Source organism: Equus quagga, chromosome 4 (assembly GCF_021613505.1).
Source record: "Equus quagga isolate Etosha38 chromosome 4, UCLA_HA_Equagga_1.0, whole genome shotgun sequence".
Taxonomy (NCBI): domain Eukaryota; kingdom Metazoa; phylum Chordata; class Mammalia; order Perissodactyla; family Equidae; genus Equus; species Equus quagga.
In genome coordinates this window covers 109,740,012-109,764,200 of record NC_060270.1, presented here as the reverse complement: position 1 = coordinate 109,764,200, position 24,189 = coordinate 109,740,012, and the positions used below count along the sequence as shown (strand labels likewise).

General features: G+C 34.4%; 1 protein-coding gene across 8 annotated transcripts in view; it reads right to left on the bottom strand.

Annotated features, from left to right (window-relative positions):
• UBR3 (ubiquitin protein ligase E3 component n-recognin 3) overlaps positions 1-24,189 on the bottom strand; it is a 229,243-nt gene that overhangs the window by 164,567 nt on the left and 40,487 nt on the right. For 6 of the 8 annotated variants that reach the window (XM_046658019.1, XM_046658018.1, XM_046658012.1 and 3 more), the window contains exons 3-8: positions 22,919-23,077; positions 20,558-20,701; positions 19,940-19,989; positions 8,044-8,110; positions 3,876-4,006; positions 2,454-2,682 (exon numbers count right to left, since the gene is read on the bottom strand). In XM_046658019.1, coding sequence (XP_046513975.1) covers positions 2,454-2,682; positions 3,876-4,006; positions 8,044-8,110; positions 19,940-19,989; positions 20,558-20,701; positions 22,919-23,077 — 780 coding nt within the window. The remainder of the gene's footprint in view (positions 1-2,453; positions 2,683-3,875; positions 4,007-8,043; positions 8,111-19,939; positions 19,990-20,557; positions 20,702-22,918; positions 23,078-24,189) is intronic. The other 2 variants (XM_046658014.1, XM_046658020.1) reach the window with 1 other exon arrangement.

Below are 24,189 nucleotides of genomic sequence, written 5' to 3'. Positions count from 1 at the left end.
AACACAAACACTGATAAGATAAGTAGAAAAGAGTTTTGGGCCACAGAAAGAGCAGAGAATCAGCAGAGTAAAATGCTACTGAAAATCACACAAGAAAAGGTCCAAATTGTGGCCACTGGTTTCCTCCTCATGTAGGTCATAGGAAGGGTGACCATATAATTTACCGTATAAACTGGGACATGTTTGAGAGTAAAAGGGATTGTATTAATAACTGTCAGAACAAAAGGCATAACTTGGAGCTGTTCTGGGGAAAGTAGAACATGTGGACACTGGAGTCATGGACAGTTTTGGGGACAGCAACAGAATGATGGAAGCAGACACTAGATGGGTGGGTTAATGAGTGGTTGGAAGGTAAGGAAACAAATATAAAAACTCCCTCAGAAAAGCTGGCTATATAAAAAATGGGAGGCAGATTCAAATACAGCCATGCGTCGCTTAACAACAGGGACACATTCTGAGAAATGCATCATTAGGCTATTTCGTCATTGTGTGAACATCATAGAGTGATCTTAGACAAACCTAGATGATATAGCCTACTATACACCTAGGCTATATGGTAATAATCTTATGGTGCCACCATCATATACGCAGTCCATTGTTGACTGAAACATCGTTATCTGGCGCATGACTATACATCTTCTTCCCAAATATTCTTCCTTGAAGACCAAATGTAAACCATATGTAATAAGCCTAACTAAACCACTGAGTCAAGAAAATAGGCTTCAGATTCTTTTCAGAAGAGTAGATACTTCTAAATTTAAAAAATTTTCTAGTTTATAAATTAACAATACTATTTTTGTGAAAAGTCCTTCTCTAAATATATAATTGTATATGAGACTATCATTGATACAACTGAATGATGATAGATACTATTTCAAAAAATAAAATAAAAAGCAATATATGTAGCTAAATCTCTAAGAAAGAAAAGGTCATTTTACATGAAGACAGAAAACACGAAGATACAAAGCAGCTTTTAAATTTTCCTTTTAAAAAGCAAAGAGGTATATTGCTTAACGTAAATAATGTATCATGCTCCCACTATACCTACAATGGGAAGGCAGAGTCATGTAGTGGGCAACATTACAGGTTTTGAAGTCAGACACCCAGCCTTACCACTTATAGCTATAAAACCATAGATCACTGACTTCAACTCCAAGCTACAACTGCCCCATCTATAAAATGGAAAAAACAATATCTACTCCACAGAATTACCAATGGTTAAATGAGACAATACATATAAAGTACTGGGAAAAGAGTATGGCAGATAGCAAGTGCTCAAAAGATGGTAGCTATCATAACTATTAGCTAGCTATTATTATATTCAAGTCATCATGCCCTGCACTGAGCATATATCAATTTTCAGGCTACGGTATCACATGTGACAATAGACAGACTATGAGCATAAAGAGAAAATAGGAGCTGATATACAAATGGAGGCAACAGTGGAACAAGGCAAGTCTCAACTACAAACTCCTCCACAGAGAATCAAAAGGTCTTAAGATTTAATTTGAGGTACTGCTTGTTGTTATATTTAAAGTATAGCTCCATGTGCCAACAGGTGAAGACGCAGTCTTATCAATGTTGACATGGCTGTGTCATGGTTAAGAACAAAGATTCTGACATCAGGAGATACGAAGTCCTTCTTGACTCTGTCATTTACTAGCTATATAATCCATGGTAAATGACTTAACTTCTCTAAGTCTCAATTTACTCATCTTTAAAGTGGAGATAATAATAATACCAATCTCAGAGAGCTGTTCAGAAGCTTAACTGAGACAACATAGAAATAGTTTTAACACAGTGCCTAGTACATAGCAAATACTCAAATAATAAAAATTATTACAAGGAAGTAAAGCTAAGATGAAGGACCACAGAGAAATGAGAATGGGAGAGGTCCTAGAAATATTATGGCAGTTTGAGGAGCATCAAGCATATAGCGGGCACAAAAGAAGAAAATTAAAGATCTCACTAAGAGAACACATAAAAGGCAAGATTTATTCCAACTTTTAAATTATAAAAGTTTAGGCATATGAAATGTCTAAGGCTGATAGTAACTAATTCATGATTTAAAAAACAGGAACATGTCTAATAAGGAAATGATTAATTATGGTAAAGCCATATGATATTAATAGCTGCAATCATAAAAAAGATGTTCTTCACATGTATACTATAGTAGCGTATTTTCAAAGTATGTATTTTTATCCATAAATATATTCATATCACACAAAAAGAAATAACCCAAAATGTTAATAACAATTATTTGTAAACAACAAAACTATAGGTGATTTTAAAGTTTTTCTTTAAATTTTGCTAAAAATTTTCAAAAGTTTCTGTAACAAATACATATTATTTTGTAATTTTTTAAAGCTATCTTTAAGCATATAAGGAGTTTTTAACACTAGTTATACAAAGTATACGAACAACAAAACTAGTGAAAATAATTCTGAGTTTACCTTGTAGCTCACTTTTAATAAGGCAACTTTCCATCATGTATAATAGCACAGTGACCATAATATCCAGCAGCTGACATTCTTCTGTTACCTGTCTGGCTAGCTCCTCATTGCTGAACAACTGAACACTAATATGCACAATTCTGTTAGACATAGTGTCTGATTCATGACTTTTCTTCAGTGTTTTCATAATGAAAGCATAATGCTGAACAAAAGTTTTTGTAAAAGCAACCTGTAAAATTTTTTAAATAAGAAGAAAAAAAAATTAGTTTAACTTTGAGTTTTATAACACATTTTCCAACACATTATATTAGCACTTTAAAGCTATTATTAGCTTGTGATGATGTCCAAGGTAATTGAAAAAGTAATTTCAATGATGACAGTTGTCTTAAGTCATACTTTCGCTTTTTTGGAACATCAGCAAAATACTTTGATGGTTAAAAATTTTAATAAGCATTTTAAATTATTAATGTTTTAAAATGGTTTAAAAATATAAATTTTCACTTTGCTCACAAATATATCCATTTACTAATGTCAAAGTATGTGTATTTGTTCTGTGCTACCTACTTTGACAACAAAATCTAAAGTCTCAGCTAAAAACTATCACAGAGGATCTAATATAACTAAACAACAAGTGAGTCAATGTAATGACTCGGAAAGAAATACCTTCTCCTATTGGATCTGGAAGCTGACCACTAATCTGACTAAATACTCTTTCTGTGTAACATGTACATTTCCTCTATTGTTTTTTTAAGCAGGTATAAAGGCACAAAAGAATGGCATTATTGAAGTGTCACTCCTAAGGAGGCCTTATTACGTAAACTATAAGAAGAACTAGAGCATGATTTATCTTCTTTTCATAAACTAGGCTGTGTCACTTTGCCATAACCATATGGTGGTAACAGGAACTAGAGACTTCACCTATCTCCACATGTACATGAGCCAATAACTATTGCGTCTCTCTAACAGTTATGGCCAGCAGCTACTAACCCCATGCTTTTCCCATGGCTAATCCCTCATCTAAACTCAGTTGCCATCATTGAACATTCTCATAGCACCTTGCACCTCCCCTTTAGAGAATGTAGTACAATTTGTAACTATATATTTATTTGTGCAGTTGTGATTTTGTTTGTCCCACAGCAATCCTTTTGGACCAAGTTCCATGCAGAAAGGCAACACACTTAAGGAATTCTGCTCTGTAATGGTGCTCGGCCTCAGTTTGCTTTTGCCTCTATGATACTATGCTTTTCGTGCAGACCTTGTGTTGGCAAAAGAAGAACCTAATGCTCTTTCATTGTGTTATATCAGTCCTCAGAGCCACAACACAATAAGCCACAGCCGAGAAATATAACAAAAGGTTTACTAATGAAAAGGCAAAGAAAGGGGAGCAAGGTTCAGAAAGGAAGGGGAAAAAAATGTAGATACCTTATACTCTTGATCTGGAAGCATGTTGAGTAAGAAAGTTACCATCTTCTGGGGGAATTCATACTTGATAGTCCAAAACAATAGTTCTTCTAGGAAACTTTTATGTTTCAAAACATCCATTATAGATTGATCTGCATAAGAAAAAGAAAATTTATCACCTAATGATATAAGTTGCTCATCTCATTTAAACCTATAATCTATTACTATAATTAATAACCCAATAAACCTCAAACACCTGAATGTGCCTAAAAATTAAGGATACCCTTTCAATAACTCAATGATAACACTGACATCAAGCTAGGTTTCTATAGTCTCCACAGTATATAAATAACAAAATAGTCAATCCTTATATTTTAACATAAAGCAGTTACTAGAAAAATAAGTAATTACTTGTTCTTAAACACAAGCCATTTATCTAAAATTTCTACTGAAAACATACTATTAGGACATAAAGTCCAAAGTTTTCTAAGTTTTTCATTTTTAGAAAAAAGGGGAGAAATTTTCATAGCATTCAATAATTTACCTATTTCTTTAAAATTATCCTTCATAAATGAAACACTAACTTCACTAGAGAAAATAATCACTAATGCATTGCTTACTCCAATATACAGAAGCATTTACTTTTTCTAGTAAGAATATACAAGGAAAACTATACGGAGGGTTACTTGCATGGACTCGAGATGCCCTCTTCATGCATAAAGGAAACAGGAAATGGATGCCCCTTTCGAATAAAGGTATTCTGAAGAGACTATTTCTACGGCCAAGTGCTATTCCTTCAGGACTAGGCTGTCTCTTGCTAATCTCTGCATTCTTGCCACACTTAGTCAACAGAAAGGTCTCAATGTGTGTATGATGAACTGAATATTTTTAATACTCTGCCTATGTCTTTCTCTCACTTTCTCTAATTTTTCGCCCTAAAAATGAACTAGAAAATTCTGACTAGTAACCTTTCTTGCAGCAAATGATCTTGGGCTACTGCTCTGGATCATCAGCTCTATATAACGACATCGAGAGGATATAGCAAGTGTCAACTGTGAATGGACTGATTCAGTGACAAAGCTAAGCAGGGACTAGAGTTAGAGGAGAGAATTTGAACAAACAGTATCACATGCACCAAAGTACTCAGGTACAGCCCTAACTACATTACAGTTCAACTCGCCTTGCAGGGTAACCTTGTAGAGTTTTTTCAATTAACCCTACCCCAGTTTCACAGTTCTTCTATTATTGAGTAATGTGTTCATACCACATCTCCTCAGGCAATGGGTCTAAAAGAGTAACAATAAGTTCACTATGTTATCGCTCTCTCGATTCTTCTATAAAACATTCTGAGTTTAATAAAGCTTGAATCAGTTTTAATAAGATATAACTTTAACCCAATTTTTCCAATCCCCTACCTAACTCCCTTTCAGTGCTGTCTTCAGCACAAGCAATATGAAATAAGGGTAAAAATATAAATCCAATTACACTATACATCCCCTTATTGAAAACTAAATAATTCTTTATTTTCCAAATCTCAGAATTTTCTACTTGTAAAACAGAAACCTCTTCCTCCTGAAAAAGATCATTCCCAGGGGATGGCAATGATTTAAAACAGAAATAAACCAGTCTTGCAAGAAACGAGGGAAGATATACTCAAAGGCACACACCAACAGATTCAAAGTCAAAAAGTAGTAAAAATTAGGGCTTAAGTGCATTAGGTGACAAGAATATAAGGATTATAATTAAAAATTAGAATATAATCCACAGCAGACTCCTGAAGTCAATTTAATTCTCACAATTCACTTGGCACTAACATGACTGAAAGTTTCACAGACTACCAAAAAATAAAATAAAACCCTCACAGATAAATGCTTCTGAAAGTATTTACAAAGCTGAACAAAACTAGCAGCATTAATCCTAGAATTCATAGCTATGACTCTGCAAGTCTGCATTAGCCAAATGAAAAACCTGAAGCTACGTATGTTAAGCATTTAAAAAGAAAGATACATTAACTTTGTTTCAAATAAATAAAAAATGTGGAGATACCAGAAAAGCTGTGGCATCTACTAAAATGGAAATAGCTGCAGTAATGTACAATTCAATTTTTTCATCTTTAGAAAAAAAAAAAAAAAGAACCCACAATGTCTTCATTGCTGTTGTTCTTAAAATAGGTTATTTCAGTTTCCCAAGATATTTAAAGCACATTTTACGTGCTTTATGTGTAATGTTATGGAAATGTGGTTAGCAATGCTTCCAGTAGTTAAGTATGACTATTTACCTTTAAAACTTTGATTAAATCGTCTTGATTTTACAATGCCTAAACCACCTTAAGCCAAATTGTAAAAAGAGATTTCTAAAGAATCAGTATGTGGTACAAATGCATGAGTAAGGTAAAGGTTTTAATAAGACAGCAGAGTCCAGGCTCTGCAACTCACAAGCTCAATAATCTTGGCCATGTTAGCGAAAGCCTCAGTTTCTCCACCTTTAAAATTTAGGTTTTGAGAATAGGCAGTGGTGTGTTTAGCACAGTGCCTCACCTCTTGCCTATCACTACATATTTCAGTTTCAGCTCACTTTCAAACTGTTGAACCAAATTCTTACAAAAACTAAACCACTCCCTGGACTTCATATATCTTCAAAGCAACAAGCATTTTTTGAAAACAGGGGTTCTACTAATTCAGGAAGTCATTTCTTCCATGTACATAGTTAAACCAAAAATGATAACTGATTAAGTCGTAAATCTCTGTTCTACTTCTTACCAGTAAAGAAGGAAGGAAGGAAGAAACACAACCAATCTAATCTCAAATGTGAAAAAGTTCAGGTGTAAAACAAAATAAACTTCAAATCTGCATAAAAAGTATCTTCAGCCAGAGTTTGACTGGGCTGAATGAAAACATTAACCTCTTACACCATAACAGGTACTTTCTGGGCATCCCAAAAGCTTAAACTCAAGTGTGTGCCTAACAATCTGCTCCAACTCAGATGTATCTTAAGGACTCAGGTAAACACACAGACAACTCTGGTAGGTCAAAGGGCCAGGTAGCCATATGGGTTTCTAATTTCCTTCAAGCATCACAAGTTCCCTGCTGAGCCAGGAAGAAGGGGAGCATGTGTGCATCCTGGACCACAAATCAAATTTCATGCCCTTTGCTAGCAGCCCACAAGTTAAATGCAGCAGCATAACTAAGAACAGACTTACTAATGAGCCCCAACTGAAACTGCCTGCTTGCTCCCCCTTTCCAAGCAGTCCTAAACATTCCACAAGATACATTTGGAACCAGAAGTAAGAAGCTTCTTTTCATCAAAATAATATTTTAACCTCTGGAGACTCTAACAGACCACACTAACCCACAAAATAGATCATGTTAAGATTTGGAAATCCACGGCAAAAATCCAGACCAGCTAATAACAAGAACTCTAGAAAAGCTTCTAGTGAGGGTCAAGAAAACATAGTGGTTAAGAGCTTAGGCTCTGAGATTTGAATCAAGGATCTGCCTCTCATTAGCTGTGATCTCTAACAAGCCTCCATGTCCTCATTTATAAAATAGTAATAATGATAAACCCTGCTTCATACAGTTACTTTCAAAATTAAATGAAACAACGCACATGAAGCACTTAGCACAATGTCTAGCACATACAAAACGTTCAATAAATATTATTTGTTATTATGACTAATCTATTCTCTTATAGGCATATCTACTGCTTCCTTTGAGAAAACATGTGTTGAATCCTTGTTGTCACCTTAACACATGTTAAGCGCCATTCATCTCATTCCCTCGCTCTGTATCTCTCCCTCTCACACACTCTCTCTCCTTGGCTTGTCCTTTTTCACTCTAGAAACAGTAGGCCCTACCTACATTATAAAAAGATGTAAACCAAATTAAAACTTTATACCACAAACAATGGATCCAAATCAAAGAATCAATGAAAAGACTGACTTTTTTTCTGGCTCAAAGATAATAACGCACATTTTATGAAGAAAACAATAAACCAGATCCCAATAGTAAGGGTTTTACTTGCTTTTGAAGTCTCCCACAATCACCCCCTAACAACACTCTCTCCATCATCAGACAAATCTAATAACATAACTCCCAAGAGCCTTGATGTCAATATGGCTACCCGATCAAGTGTTCCTAGTGCTTAAACCTTTTTAGGAGCTTTTTCTATGAGGAAATAAAAATATAAATACCTTTGGTGTTACTGCTTAGTTTGACCCTCTTTCTCTTGCCCAGACCTTGACTCCCATCCTGATCCTCCTGGAGGAAAACAAAATTAGCATTATATATAGTTCTATATATGAATTTATATATTTTACATAAATATAAATATGCTTATAAATTATGTTAAATATATAATATAGGCATGCTTACACATTATTCATCAATACATTTTACTTCGATGTATTGCTATAACGTATTTTAAAGGCTCTAATTTAAAATTTTTAATTTAAAATTAATATTATAATTAAAATACGTAATGAAAATCCTTAGTATTAAAATATAAGAGCTCTTAAACTTAATCTGTGCTTCTAATGGAACACTCTTAAACCGCCTCCAATGCAAAATTAAAAATTTTCCTAACCTCATAAACAGAATATCAAATGCACAAAGAAGCTAAAGGGGAGGGGGAGAGAAAATTAGCAAAGGAAGAAAGGAGAGAAGGGCAAGAGAGCTAAAACAACGAATAGAGGAAAGGCTTTGAAGAGTCTGAGACAAACGAAACAAGTTCAAGAACCCAAGTTTTGAAAAATAAGTGCAGCATTTTAGAAGCTGGAATTAACAGTTAAATAATAATAAAAACAAATTAAAACATGCTTAGGAAAAAAATCCAAGAAGGAAATACAGGCATTTCTGCTCACATGTGATATATTCATCCCTGAAAAAAAAACCTCACATTAAAAATAATAAGACTTATGGGGAAAAGAGGGTGAGGGTCAGACCATTCACAACCTACCCAAGTTTGCAAAGAAGTAACAAAAACAGTAATCGGTACCTGGGGAGATCATCTGGATGCCCAGGCAAATATATTGGAGTGCTGTGAGGCTGTCTCAGGAGATGTTAACAGTGCACCAAGACAACAGAGTGGGAAGCTAGCCAGCTGAGACAACACAGAGGGAAGAGGAGCAGAGGAAGCAGCCTGCCACTAGTGAAACCAATGTGAGGTTAGGGGTCTAGCTCTTGAGGAGGGATCCCTGGGTGCAGGTGCACAGTTCTAATTTTCTTTAAATGATGCTGAAAAGGTTCCTGCTGCCTTCACAGCAGAGTTCAGGGGGTTTTCTTCCCCTCCAGCTAAAGGATATGTTTCTACTCCATTATCCCAGCTCTCCTAAACTAGGAAAGATTCCATAGGAATCCCAAACTTCATGTTATACTGCTATCTATTTCCTATTTTCCAAACATATGAGCCAACTGGTATTAAAAAGACATGTGCCGGGGGGGGGCGTGGGGGGGGGGGGCACAGCTGGGTGGCACAGTGGTTAAGTTCACATGCTTTGCTGGTGTGGATCTACATACCACTCATCAAGCCATGCTGTAGCATTGTCCCACATACAAAATAGAGGAAGACTGGCACAGATGTTAGCTCAGTGACAATCTTCCTCACCAAAAAAAAAAGACGTGTGGTAGTATTTTGACATACAGTCTGTTATGCTAACAACAGTATTGGTGGCAGGTTAGAACCACGGTACAAATTCCCAGATACTCTATCAATTGGAGGCAATCAAATCCCCAAAGCAGAAAAGCAGCCTCAGCTTCATGTTGCTGCTCCATCTACTGATGTAGCTTCCTTGGACTACATACCACAGCCTTAACTTCAGGTTTCTGCCAAGTCCAGCTTCAGTCCTCAAGGCCAGTCTGGCATTTTCTAGAGATACCACTTAGCTCAGTCATTCAGCATTTACTGAGCACTTCAACACGCCCTCCACATTAATCCCCACTTTTGCCAGGCCTCTATGGCCATCTACCTAGCAGCAGTATTGACAGTCAACCTACATTCTCCTCCTCCTCTGCCACCTTCACCTTGCCCTTGGAGAAACTCAACCAGAATGAAATTTAGAGGCTTAGAAGACAAAAAACAGACACAAGAAGGTAAAATCATGCCACAGGACCCAGAGGGTTCTAAAGTTTGAGATTTTAACTAATAGCCATTTATGAAACTGTTCTCTCAGCCCTGAGAGAAAGACAAATTTGGAAAAAATATGTTGTATCTCATGTTAGGATTACTTCATAATTTCAAATATGAACTTCCTATGAAAAGAGTATCCTTGATCAAACAATGGTGATGGCAATACACAGTTCTATAAATTTCCCAAGATTATATTCTAAAGGACAGTAAAATTAGCTAAGCAAAGAAGAGAAGACAGCATGAGCAAAGGCACAATGACAAAGTCTAGAAACACAGACCAGTGAGTTGGGCTTGACTTCTTGATAGATATCAAACACAGCTAGGATGGGAGATTATCTCCATCTAAACTGTGGGGAAAATGGGTACTCTTGGACATCGCTGGTAAGAGTATATAGTAGTACAACTTTCCTGAATGGTAATTTGGCAATACACATGTCAAAAGTCTTGAAAGCATATTTATCATTGAAACAGAAATTCCAGTTCTAGGAATCTATTCTAAAGAAATAATCAGACAAGTGAAAAGGGACTATATGCATAACTGTTCATCACATCAATAATATAAATGTTACTTAAAATAGAAAAAAAATCTTTGGCTTCCACAGCAGAAGATTAAGTAGGTAAATTATAGTTCACTTGTACTCTATGCAGAAAAACAATGCTAGAGCTCTCCATTCATTGTGACCAGACAGATGTTCAAAAACTACTACTATAAGTGAGAAAAGCATGCTATGTAGAGTAGCATATGGAGTATGAAACCATTTTAAGCACTGATAATATACACAAATAAAATCTGTTAAAATATACTCCTTGTTATAGATGTTCAGAATAACCATTAGTGAAAAAAACAGGTTACAGAATAGCACATATAGCATGAAACCATTAAAATATACTATATATAAAATCTGTTAGAATACAGATATTTACAGTAATTCACCTCCAACGGACAGAGTAGTAATTTTATTATTTTTGTTAATATTTATTTTCTATTTATTCAATGAATATAGATTGTAGCTTTAAGTTAATAAATGTTTTAAATACTACTTCTGATTTCCAATCCTAACTTCAACAATCTGCTCAAGATAACAGATCTGTGTTACCTATTACGCGGGTAACCTGTGTTACCTATTGTAAGTTCCATAACTTATTTTGAGAAAGAATAGTACTTTTAATGAACAGGAATAACTTTCAGTGATGAGAATTTCAGGCATTAAGGAAGATGAAAACAATACAGTTATCATGACCACAAGACCTCACCCCAACCCAAACTCATAATGGGGCATTGTAGTTCTTCCCCATTTATCCATGAGGAAGCCGTATGGAACCCTAGGAAAAAATGATGGTCCAATGGTCCAAAGGACAAGCAAGTACAATCTCAACCCAGAGAGCATTTGCGCAGCCCTCAGAAACTAAGAAGGAGATAACACTGCTACATGTGTTTCAGGCACAAAAATATGTATACAGGTCCAAAATGAGACAAGAAGACTCAAGAAAAACAGATTCAAACTCCCAGCCTGTAAAATTTACAGATGGTTTCTCAACTCGAATTAACCTTTCTTTCTTTCTTTGATAGACTTACTAGACAGATGAAAAGAATGTGAGCTCCATAAAAAGAAGTCAAGTAAATTCACAGCTGGTTAAAACAATACTCAAAGAATGTTAATACAGAATACACGAGGTCAAAAGGAATATTTAACATAGTAGGTTATATAAAATCCGAAAGAAATCTTGAGAGACTAGAACAATAAGATGAAACAAAGATTTATATAAGCCACTGTAATCTGAGATTGTTTGCTTTAAATCAACTCTACAAGCACAAAGCAGAGACGGAGCTCTAACTTGTCAGCTGTAAATCTGAGGGCGGGTGGGGGGAATCTAGGCGTTTCACTTGACCACTGGGGCTCCTGCCAAAAGTCTAGCATAGCTGCTAAAAGGCTAACAAAAAACCTTGGACCTTAACGAAGGCACAATACGCTTTATCAAAATATGTCTCATCGCTCTGCACTGAATCAGAGCACAGATTTTAAGACTGAACAGGTGAAAGAGGTACACACAGCAGAGAACATTAAATAACTAAAGCTAAATATTTAAAAGGATGTCTTATGGAAGTAAAAATAAAAATCTTTCTATAAGGGAAAATAAGAAATGTGTGAAAATTACAATATTATCACAGTATTGAGAAGAACTTCCTAATAATTAGAGCTATCAAGCAAAGGAACAAGTTACCTCATAAACTACGTAAGCTCCCTACCACTGAAAGTGTTTATGGAGAGGCTTACCAATTGTCAACAATGTTGTAAAATCAATTCTTGCACTGGGAAAGAAATACATTAGATATTTCTAAGGCCCTCCCACCAAAAGTTTCTGTAATTCCTCATCTTAACCACTAATGTAATTTATGATAAATTAAAAGTAAACCTTATACCTCCAAAATAAAATTACTTTTTCCTTTTACCTATTCATTTATGAAAAGCAATTCTGACTTTCAATTTCAATAACCCTGCTTTTGCTACAAATTTTGAAAAATTAGTTTTAACCGTTCATTTGGATTCTGCCTTAAATAAAGGTAAGAATACTGAGAGCATTTCTACATAGTAACTTATTTTGTTAAGTGATTACTTCTCAAGTATGTAAGAGTATGCAGGAAAAAAGACAAAGTAAACAAGCAAAATTAATAAATAATGGTTATCAGCTGAAGGTAAATGTCTTCCTTTTTACACTTTCTTCTGTGTCTCAATTCTTCCATAATGGAGATTCATATTTTTATAGTTTCACAGGGGGAAAAGTGTTTTAAATGATTTCATTTGTATTAACAGCTAAGTACTTCAAAGTCACAGGCATTAGTGATCTGGTCATTGCATCCACATAAATGGACACTGCTTACAGTAATGGCCACAGTGAATACAATCTTTCCTTGAAAAGTTATCTTGTTCTAAAAGATCTTGTTTTCTCTGAGAAACTCTCTAATTAGACCCGTGTACATATAAGACTAGAGATAATTTTCTTTTCAACTGAATTATCTGATGATTATAAATAAACTTAAACAAAAAATTTTAAATAAATATAAATTTAAGTTTAAAAATATTTCATAAAATTAAACTGTGCTCATATTCTATTCTCCTTTTGGTTCCATACAACACAAGCAACATTTTCTACTCTTATTTCATATGAGCTATACACAAAAAAAATAAGAAGTAGTAGTATGAAGAATGTCATGTGTATAAATAGCACTGGTGAGTACCTAATGTTCTGTTAGTCTAGGGACAGTGGGGACAAATAGCTGACACTTGCATGAAAAAAATTACACTGTAATACGTATGCTCATTCAAACAAAACTCTGTAGAAATAGAAAGAAACCTTGCTGCTATTATAGTTTCAAATCTGTTTCTTTGTTTTTAAAATGAAATGGTAGGATTAGATTACCTCTAGGGTCTCTTGCAATTATAAATTCTAACTTACAACATTTTTTCAATTGGTATAATTCCCTCTCCATAGTAGTAATTGAGATGTCACTGCCCTCTTCTCATCCTGTCTTCCTTTTTATATGATTTGTTAAATTACAAGAATGAAATCACAAAAAGGGTTTGCTCAATAATCCTATGGGCCTGTAGGGTACGGGTGTAGAAATTCCAATTCTTAAACCATATACAGCTCTCCATTAAATTTCAAACATAAATCCTAAGAGTTAATATGTCATTTGTACTACAGTTGCAAAAAATAAAAATGCAATATGGCTTTAAAAGCCTTAATGAAATTTGAAATGGCATAAAATAAGTATTTGCTCAAGAACATCTGTATCTGGGTTCTCTTCTTCTATCATACTCTTTCCATCTATCTTATTCCTTCATCTACTTTCTCCTTTATCTATTGCACCCTTTATTAAATTATTGCTCACATTCTTAAAGATATTTTATTTTTCCTTTGTGGGGACTGGAATTGGCCACCCCAAGATATGTCTCTTTGGAATGAGGATTGTTTGAGATTGATTGCTTTTGATAAACTGGGACAGGGAAGGAGGCTCTGAGGAGTGGAACTTGCTTGCTCTTTGTTAGGAGACATTTACATTTGTAAGGTAAATCTCTATCTGTAAAAGGTGCCTCCCTCTCTGTACCAGGAAGAAGAAAGGAGATGACCTTCTCTCTAGAAACTCTTAATCAATGCCAAAGGCAAGGACTTAAATCTGCATTTTATTGTGCTTGTCTGGTAACCTCCTGTAACTGACTTCCCTCCCCCTCCCAACGTTGGCATTTAAGGATTAAGCATCTTTCCTTAGGCTAGGAACTGATTGCTGCGCTCACCTGTGACCGCCCAGCTCAAGACAATAGACTTGCCTCCTGCTGCGCCCACCGAGACAGCAGACCACTACCTGCTGTGTCCATCAAGCACTGTGCCGACAGGGCAATCTTGTGACTATTGTGGGAGGGACATTTCAATCATATGTGAAATATCCTGTTTGGGGGTATATAACCACTCTGTGCACCCCACTTCCATGGCCCCGGGCCATGGTCCTCACAAAGCTTTGTTTAATTTTCTCTTGCTATTGTGTCTCATGTGAATTTCATTCATTCTCCGGCCAGACAAACCCCCATTAGGTAGAGGAAAAGTCTTCCTCCCCTACACCTTTTTCTCCCCAAAGCCCCCGGGTACATAGTTGTGTATTTTTAGTGGTGGCTCCTTCCAGTTGTAGCAGGTGAGATGCCGGCTCAGCAAGGCCTGACAAGTGGTGCCACGTCCGCACCCAGGATTCGAACTGGCGGAACCCTGGGCTGCCAAAGCGGAGCACACAAACTTAACCACTCTGCCATGGGGCCAGCCCCTATTTCTTGCACTTTTAATCATTTTAAGTAATATAGGTAAAAAATGCTTTGATAAGAATAAAAATACAATACAAATTTAAAATATTAATGTCGTTAGTTTTAAGTGGGTAGAAATTCTTATACTGTCTCTCTAAATAAATCACACTAAAACTCAGTTAACTTGCTTCTTATTTACAATGCATAGCCCCAAACAGAATTTTTTTTCCATGTAGGTCATTGGTCCTAATAAAATAATATTTCCCATTAAGAAATAAAAGCAGAATAAAATAGAAAACTCCAAGAAGAGACTAGCAGAAGTTACAATAATTTTATAATTTCATTATTAATTAAATTAAAAAAGTATATTTTGTTCCTTAAGCAGCAATGAATGCTAGTAAAATTTTAATGTATTTTCTTTTGCTTTACAAAGGTAAAGATCAGCTTTTTAAAAAATATCTTATAATCTTAAATATAAGCTTTCATTCTTTTGTTTACAATAACTATTATACTTAAGGAAAATTTTAGTTTTAATTAAAACCCTACAATAGACATTTCTGGCTACAGTGGTATCTCATTATCATGTTATAGCTTTCCCCAACAGACAAGTACCATTGAAATAGATGGAAAAATATATCATCAATTGTTGGTATTTTATTTAGCAATAAGTACTAGTCATTATTGGATATTAAGAGAACCCAGGGAAAAGAATAACTAATGTCACATCCTGGTTGTGGAAGTTTTAAAACCTGTTTACAAATTCTTTGACATTCCTCCCATTGAGAGGTAGAATCTATGTCCCCTCCTATTGAATCCGGGCCCATCTTAGCAATTCACTTACAATAGGCTACAGTGGAAGCGACACTATGTAACTTCCAAGGCTAACTCAGAAAAGGCTCTAAAGCTTCTGCTCTTGGGCTGCTCATCCTGGGAACAGCCAGTAACTATGTAAGAAGTCCAACAACTTGAGACCACCACCCTGGAGAAGCCGCATGTAGGCACTCTGGTCAACAGCCAGCTGAGCTCCCTGTGGACAGTCAGCATCAACTGCCAGCCCTGTCAGTGAGCCATCTTATATCTCCATCTCAGCCAAGACTTCAGATGACTGCAGTTGCAGCCAACAACTAACTGGAATTGCATGAGATAACTCCAGTGAGAACTGCCCAGTTGTCCTTCCCAAATTCCTGAGTCATAAAATTGTAAGTTTAAAAAATGGTAATTTGAAGCTACAATGTTTACGACAAATCTGCTGCACAGCAATAGTAATAAGAACAGTGGCTTCCACTTTACAGAAAGAACTCTAGACCAAGAGGAGACCTAGTATCCATTTCCAACTCCACCATTAACTAGATGAAATTCACTAGCCTGAGTGAATCACTTAAGTCTGGAATTCAGCTTCCTCATTTATTAAGAAAGTTAGGCAAGATGAACTTCAAAGTCTCTTTTAACTCTAGCATTTTTAACTTTCATAATCTTCAAATTGATTCTTCCTAATTCTTATTTTTATTTTTGTTACATTACATGACTTTCCTAACTCAAGATTTGACTTGGTAATATATAAATCAATAAAATGTAAATAAATACATTTCTGTATAAAAAATTATGATGACAAACTTAGAAAATTTCCTGACTTTATCACTAAAACCCTTCTATGACTGGCCCTGGGAAATAGTGTTATCTTTGTGCTTTTCCACACTTATAATCAGAAAGAAATATAATCCATTAAAATTTAAGATATGCATACCCTGTGACCTAGAAATTCCACATCTTAGAAAATTATTTGCATATCTGCACAAGAAGAAATGTAAGCACTGCATCTTGCAATAAAAAACTGGAAAATAAGGAAATTATTGGATAAACTGTAGTTTGGAAAAGAGTACTGAGAAAGATGGATTTGTATTTACAATACAAAGTAAATAAAAGGACAAAAAATAGTATAACAAAAGAGTACTGAGAAAGATGGATTTGTATTTACAATACAAAGTAAATAAAAGGACAAAAAATAGTATAACATTTTTTATTTACTCATACACACACACAGATTACATAGAAAAAGGTCTGTCAAGAACATCCAAACTACTAACTGCAGTTACCCAGAGGAGGGGCTAGTATCAGGGAGGGCAGAGAGGGGACTGATTTTATCCGAATTATCTGGCAAAACAACTACAAAGTACTCAAGCGTTACTTAGGTAATCTTCTAATTAAACTTCTAAAGATGAACTTCATTACTTTTAAAGCACACGTTAGTAAACCATTTCCTCTGGAAAGATGAGCAGAAATGTCTATAATATGACCCACAACAGCTCAAAATTTCAAATAGTTGAATCTCTTCTACACATAAAGCACTAGGACAGAAAACATTTATCAAGAGCCTAATTTGCGTCTGGTCCATGATAGGTACTTTATGTGTTATCCCATTTAATCCTAACATTAGAATTATCTCCCTTTTCTCATGAAGAAATTGATGTTCAGAACTTAACCAGGGAAAAACCATAGTGATGTTATGAGGCAAGATTCAAACTTAGGTCTGCCTATCTAAAGCTCAAATTTCTCTTACAGAAAAACTAAAGTAGATATTCCCTCAATTCACTTCCAGCTAAACAACTCTACCTCAAATTCTTAAGCCTTCAAATGCCCAAATGATCCCATCTTTATCCCAATTCAACAATATGACAAATAATAAATTATAAAAAGTACTTTTAAATAGACTAAAAGTTTAATTATAAAATATGATTTAAGATTAAGCTACTTTTAAACATATAAGATAATTATACATCACATGCTCCAGAGGTAACTCTTCTCAGCTACTATCACAAAAATAGTGTATTATGAGGATAGGGGCTGAAACGAAGTATTTTAAAGTCACCATCAAAAAGTATTTACTATGATTTTCACACTGGGACATAACCATAATTAAGGAACAAATGATTATACAAAACATATTACATACAGAAGCTGCCAAAACAAAGAATCCAAAAGGAATGAACAGAAAGAAGAGCAAAGAGGACCTAAGAAGGGCAGACTAGAACCAACGGTAATAAACAAAGAAAGGCCATATTTCAAATCCTCTGTTATCCCCCAAGAAATTACTCCTAGAGCAAATTCAAAGCACCCTTCACCACTCATACAGACAAAAGAGTCTCCTTCTTAGCAGCCTACCATAAAATACAGCATTATTGCAATGCAGTTATGTATAATTAAAGTTTCCACTAACAATTTAAAAGCTAATCTGGAGAACTCAGGCCAAGACAAAAATGACTGCGACTTCTTTCCTAGACAGAGGAGAAAGTATCTATGTTGAAGATCAGCTTTCTACATGCCCAGAAATCAAATTCAATTCATCAAAATAAAGTAGAACTGTTGGCAAGGCTTTTGGTTGTATAACGCCAGGTACACCAAAATAATATGAAGGTTTTAATCTGCCGTATAAATACAAACAAACATAAACCTATAGACTTTTATGGTTCTAGATCACATCAGGATGTTTAGGTTATTTTTAATAAAGTGTTCTGTAACATCACTAAACCATTTCAGTATGTAATAGTTTTCAAAAGCTTCTACTGACAATAGGCACAGGCTCCTTTCCTGCCTGGCTGGCTTTAGCCAAGAAAGTGCCCATGAATCCATTCATATTCAACTCCCAGGATTCCCAGATCTCATCCTTTGAGAGCCCATTCACCTCTCCACAAAATGCCCTTAAACAAAGCAGAATAAGCAGCTTAAAACCACATGTCTACTACCTAATCACTTCCTTCTTTAACATATGAAGAACTAGCATTCTCACCCCCATCACTCCCCTCCCCTAGCTTCAAAATGAAATTATTACTGTTTTAGTTGAAATAATGTTTATATATTTTTGAAAGTGTATTTTAAATATCAGCAAGTTTTCCCCATTTGTCATTATAGCAACATTGTTCTTATTAGTAACACTTTAAAGAAAAAAAGAAAAAATTATAGCTAACCATTTATACCAATTTTTTACATGATTTTATTTTAATTTATTTAACAAATACACATATAGTGTTCAGACTACAGCAGACACTACTGCTCTAAGTGCTTACATATACTAACTCATTGAATACTCATAATAACCCCAGGCAATAAGTACTATTATTACTTCCATTTTACAGGTGAGGGAATGTAGGCATGGAGAAGTTAAAGACACTTGCCCAACGTCACACTACTAATTGGTACAGGAGTCAGATTCAAAGGCAGACATTCTAATTCCAGAGTCAAACTCCTACGCAGCATACTAAACTGCCTCTCTAATTTGTTGAAACTTTTTAAAACTGTTTGTCCAAAATGAGACTCTACAAAATGCTGCATTTTGTGGGAGCCTGTTTAGGGCAGACAACAGTACTACAAAGTTTAAATTATAAGGCGTAAGTCATTTATAAGACTCCCATAACCAGAAATCATGTTTTCAAAAGGAAAATATTTGGCTTAGTTCATATGATATTATCAAATCAAAATGGGTTTTCAAAGAAAAAAATGTGTATGTTTAAATGTAACACAACTTAGTTTTTAAAATTTCAATCATTAAATGCATAATTTGATAAAATATGAAATTTAAATGTTATAAGACTATCAAGATTATAAATGAATATATGTAAAAAAGCAATTGTCTCTTATAAACTGTATACTAATAAAATACAGGCATGTTATAAAAGATTTATTAGAAATATTTATTATTAATAAACACTATAAAAATTGACATTTCAAATTGACAGCCTATTTACCAGTACATTGTTTTTAATAATCCTTAACATATAAGATGTAACTTTATTATGAGATTAGAAAAGCAATTACATTTCATATTCTTTTAATAAATTATTCTAAACTTAGCTAATTTTTAAAAAACAATTTCATTATACATATTTGTATAATAATTTCGATAAATTTGGGAATATCTTCCTAGAAGAAATCTCTCTCTATCTCCCATTTCTAAACTGTGAAAGGAGAAATGAATTATAAACAAGAAGGAAAAATCTAGTTGTAGTTCTTGTTCTGTCACTAAGTAACTGCATGATCTTAACTAAGTTATTCCATTCTGGGCTTCAGTGTCCTTGTCTACAAAACAAAGAATTTAAACTAGATAATATCCACAAATCTGTATAGTTCTAAAACTTTTAAAATTCTATTTTTAAAAAAGTTTTAAATTTTAAATCTCACCTCATCTGAAGAATCTAGTTGTCCCAATGTTCCTGTTGCACCTGCAAAACCTTTGGGAAGGAAAAAAAAGTTGCCCTTGACAGTTGTTACATATTGCTTCACTTAAAAATTATTTTGAGACATAACAATACCAAAAAGCTAAGTTTTGTTAAGACACTTCATTCTAACAATTATCTTGCCAGAGTTCAACATTTATCTTTAATAAATTTGGGGCTAATAAGTTTATTCTTCAATAGGAAATCTCCAGTGAAAATCATATTTAATAATCACAAATGGTGTTTCAGAAGGATCTCTTTCTTTTTAGTTTTAAACCATGGTTAACTAAAATACTGAGCTACTCAAGTTTTGGCCTCCTCTTAAACAGTAACTGCGACATTATTCTGAGTGAGCTGAGTGAGTACCAGAACCTTCAATAAAATAACCAAATTCCGTTTAAGAAAAATGCATTCTCTTCTTTGGCCAATCTATTCTTTCTTGCTTCCAATTTTTACTACTTTTACTACTTTCCTTACAAATAAGGACACACTATTTACATTTCTTCAATAATGTGTAAGGTTTGAGGGGTTTTTTTTTAAGTCAGAAAAGTTACCATTGTTCAAAGTAAATATTTAGACAAACCTTGAACTGCCAGAGTGCTAGTGCCAGCAGATGGCTCCTGTATACCATACACGAGTTTATCCTCAGGATATGTAAGTCCAGAGCTCTTCAAAGCTATCAGATACTTTTCGTGACTTTTCTTTGCACAAGCATTTTCTCCAAGACCTAATGTTTAAAACAAACTTAAAATCAGAAAAAAATATTCCATTCAAAATAAAGTACAGCCATCTCAGTAACTAAAATGTACATATATAAAATAGGTGAATATTCTAATGGAGGGGGAACCCTAAAAAGAATAATATATAATAGCTTCAGAAAACATTTTTGTGCTCAGGTTTGGCATTAACAATCCCAGAATACACAGCATGTTTATAACGAATAATGAAATCTACTAAATAATTGAGCACCTTAAATGTGCCAGAGATTATAGGCAAGGCACTGGAGGTGGAAACATTAATAAGTCATGATTCCTGCCTGAAAGGAACTTGAAAATTAGTGGTAGAGAAAGGCAGATAATATGGCAAATGACAATTACATAGCAGACTTCACCATTTGGTTTGACAATCTGTGCTCTCATTAACACCGTGTAGCCAGACTTACCTAAAGCAGAATACTTAGGAAAGACTTCCTGGAGAAGACAATGCCTGAGTGTAATTTTCAAATATTATAACTGAGATTACTCAATTCCTATTTTACCAAACTTGTTTTAATCACAATTAAGGAATTACACTTTTAATTCTACAGAAGTAGCAATGAAAACTAATTTATTCCAAAAAACATTCCCAGAATTAAACAATCCTAGAACTTTCACTTTAGAATTCAGCTTAATTATTGCCAATTTTTTTGTTTTTGTTTTTTAATATATTATGGAGGATGGAATAACAGTAATAGAAAAACATTGATACCTGAGAGGTCCTTTAAAAGAAAAAATTATTTTCTGTCTGAAAGCCAAATTATCACAGCATTTGCCACCTCTTAGGCAGATTATATACCTTTAATTAAGGTCTCAATCTCCTCATTATAAACATATAAATGAGTTTCTTTAGTATTTGCTGAGCTTTTCTGTATTTCTTCCCTTTGCTAGCCTCAATAACTGCAATAGAACAGTTTTGTTCTGTTTTTTAAATCTCTGTCAAAACTCTGTCTGGACTGGTATAAAAAAAAAAACACCAACACAAATTAAACAGATATGAATATATCCATCCTTCAATTCAAGTCCAATATTAAAAACAACCACAATTAGTCTATAAATAAAGAACCTCTAAGGTCCTATATTAGAAATGACTAAATGTCTCCTGAATAATAAAAGCCATGTATTTATCTCAATAACAATAAATGAAATTTTTGTAATACTTTTTAATTAACAAAATGTATTTCATCAACCCCTCACAACAAGCCTAAGAAAACAGAATGTATAATCACCATTTTTATAACTGAAGAAACTGAAGCTTGCAAACATAATACAGCTAACCAGTGAGTAAGCATGCAGCGACTAGAAGTGAAGACAAACTGCAAATTTTAAACTTTGAATCAAAACCTACTGTGACTTCCATCACTAAAAGTTAGGTAAGGATTTCTGTTGCTTTGTTTTTTTGTTTTTTTTTTTTAAGATTTTATTTTTCCTTTTTCTCTCCAAAGCCCCTTGGTACATAGTTGTATATTTTTAGTTGTGGGTCCTTCTAGTTGTGGCATGTGGCATGCCACCTCAGTATGGCTTGATGAGCAGCGCCATGTCCACGCCCAGGATTCGAACCAGCAAAAGCCTGGGCCGCCGAAGCAGAGTGCGCGAACTTCACCACTCGACCATGGGGCCGGCCCCTGTTGCTTTGTTTTTTAATTTCAAGAACTAAGAATTAAAAAGAATTGTAGAAATAAAAGAAGACAATTACCACAAATCATTTATTATACTATAAATTTGAGCTAAACTAAAGGTGTAAAAGCTAAAATTTTATGTAACAGTATATCATGAACAAACCCTCAACAATTCCAAGTTTTATAACTTAAACTTTATATTATTATAAATCCTAGGCCATACAAGCCCAAACATACAGAACACCAAAAATGAAGACATAGACGTGCTGGCTGTTATTGTTTGGAGAAGGGAAGGTGAAGTATAATTATGAATAAGTCACACCAACAGTTAGGAGATGTGAGTTCTAGGCCCAATTCAAAAATAAGTTAGTAGTGAGGTCTTGAACAGGTCACTTAATTTTTCTGGGCTCAGTTTCCTCATCCATAAAATAAGAAGTACTCTTAATAACTTCCAGCTTTAGCATCCTATGAAAAAATCTACATTTGACTTTTAAGTTCTAAAATACACAACTTATGATTATAGTAATATAAGTAAATTTTAACTTTCTTCTTTTCTAACATTTTACTTACCAGAAGTCAGATCTTTGTAGTTTTGTTGGTTTGTCAAAACCTGAGTAAGAACAGACCTCATTGCTCCTCCCATTTTAGTTAGATCTTCTAAAAAGGAAATTTGAGGTTCCAAAAGCTGAAGGACTTTGTTAAGGTCTTTTTCTGATGGTACATCAGCTGCTAAAAAAACATATAATTAACTTTCTTTAAAACATTTTGCTAAGAATAACAATATTTTATTATTTTAAAATTATAATGACTTAGATAACAGTATTTCATAATCAGAAAAGTTAACATAAGAACTCTGTTTAGAAAGTAAAGGTATCTCCCCAGCATGCAGCCTAGGGCAGACCTGCTCAGGAACTCAGTCCGCTGAGAAAAGGCTGATGGGGCAAAGAGATGACTTCATAAGGTATGAATCATTTAATTTGTGTAAGGAGAATTCAGTTTGAGGGTCCTATCCTTCCCGATATAGAAACATAATCATAAGAGCATTTCAAAATTAGTGTTTAAGAAAAAGTTAAGATCATTCTCTAAAATAAAACAAGACAGAACTCAAATATATTGAGAGTATTGTGAGAATATAAGTCAGCTCTAAATTTAACCCTGTGTAGCAAATAGCCCATCCTCTATTATATTCCAAAAATACAGACTCATGTTAGCTGAAGATCAAAGCAACTAAAATGAAAAATAACTGTTTGCATAAACAAAAATGTTTTTACTAAAACAATTTAAAAATAGCAGGCAAGATATGCCTAGTAGAGCTGGAGAGAAAGAGAAGAAATTTGGACAGCAACTGAAAGAGAATATTTAAGAGGAAAAGAAAAAGAGATGTTTTAGAGAAACTGAAGTCTAAAGGTAAGAAGTGAATAGAGAGATTTACAGCTTAACCATACTGGTTAAAAGAAGAATGCATATAAGGGAGTTAACAGTGAGCCTGTGTGTCCAGGAAAGAGGACTTCAATTTCACTCAACATTTATTCAGCATCTACTACATGATTGGCACTGAGACACAAAGCTAAGACAGACATAGTTCCTACCCACAAGGAACTCACAACCTAGTGCAAAGATAATCTGTGAATGAAATTCCATATAACTCTGAGTCCTGGGACCAATACCAAAAAACTATACTTTCTCAGTAGAAAGCTAACAGTGTATATTATTCATCTCTATATTCTCCCCAATGACTTACGTAGTAACATAATAAGTATTTAATTAATATTTGTTCTTGGTTTCCAAGTGCTCTGACCCGGGTCTGAGGATTGTAGGGTGAAATGAGAAATGGAAATCAA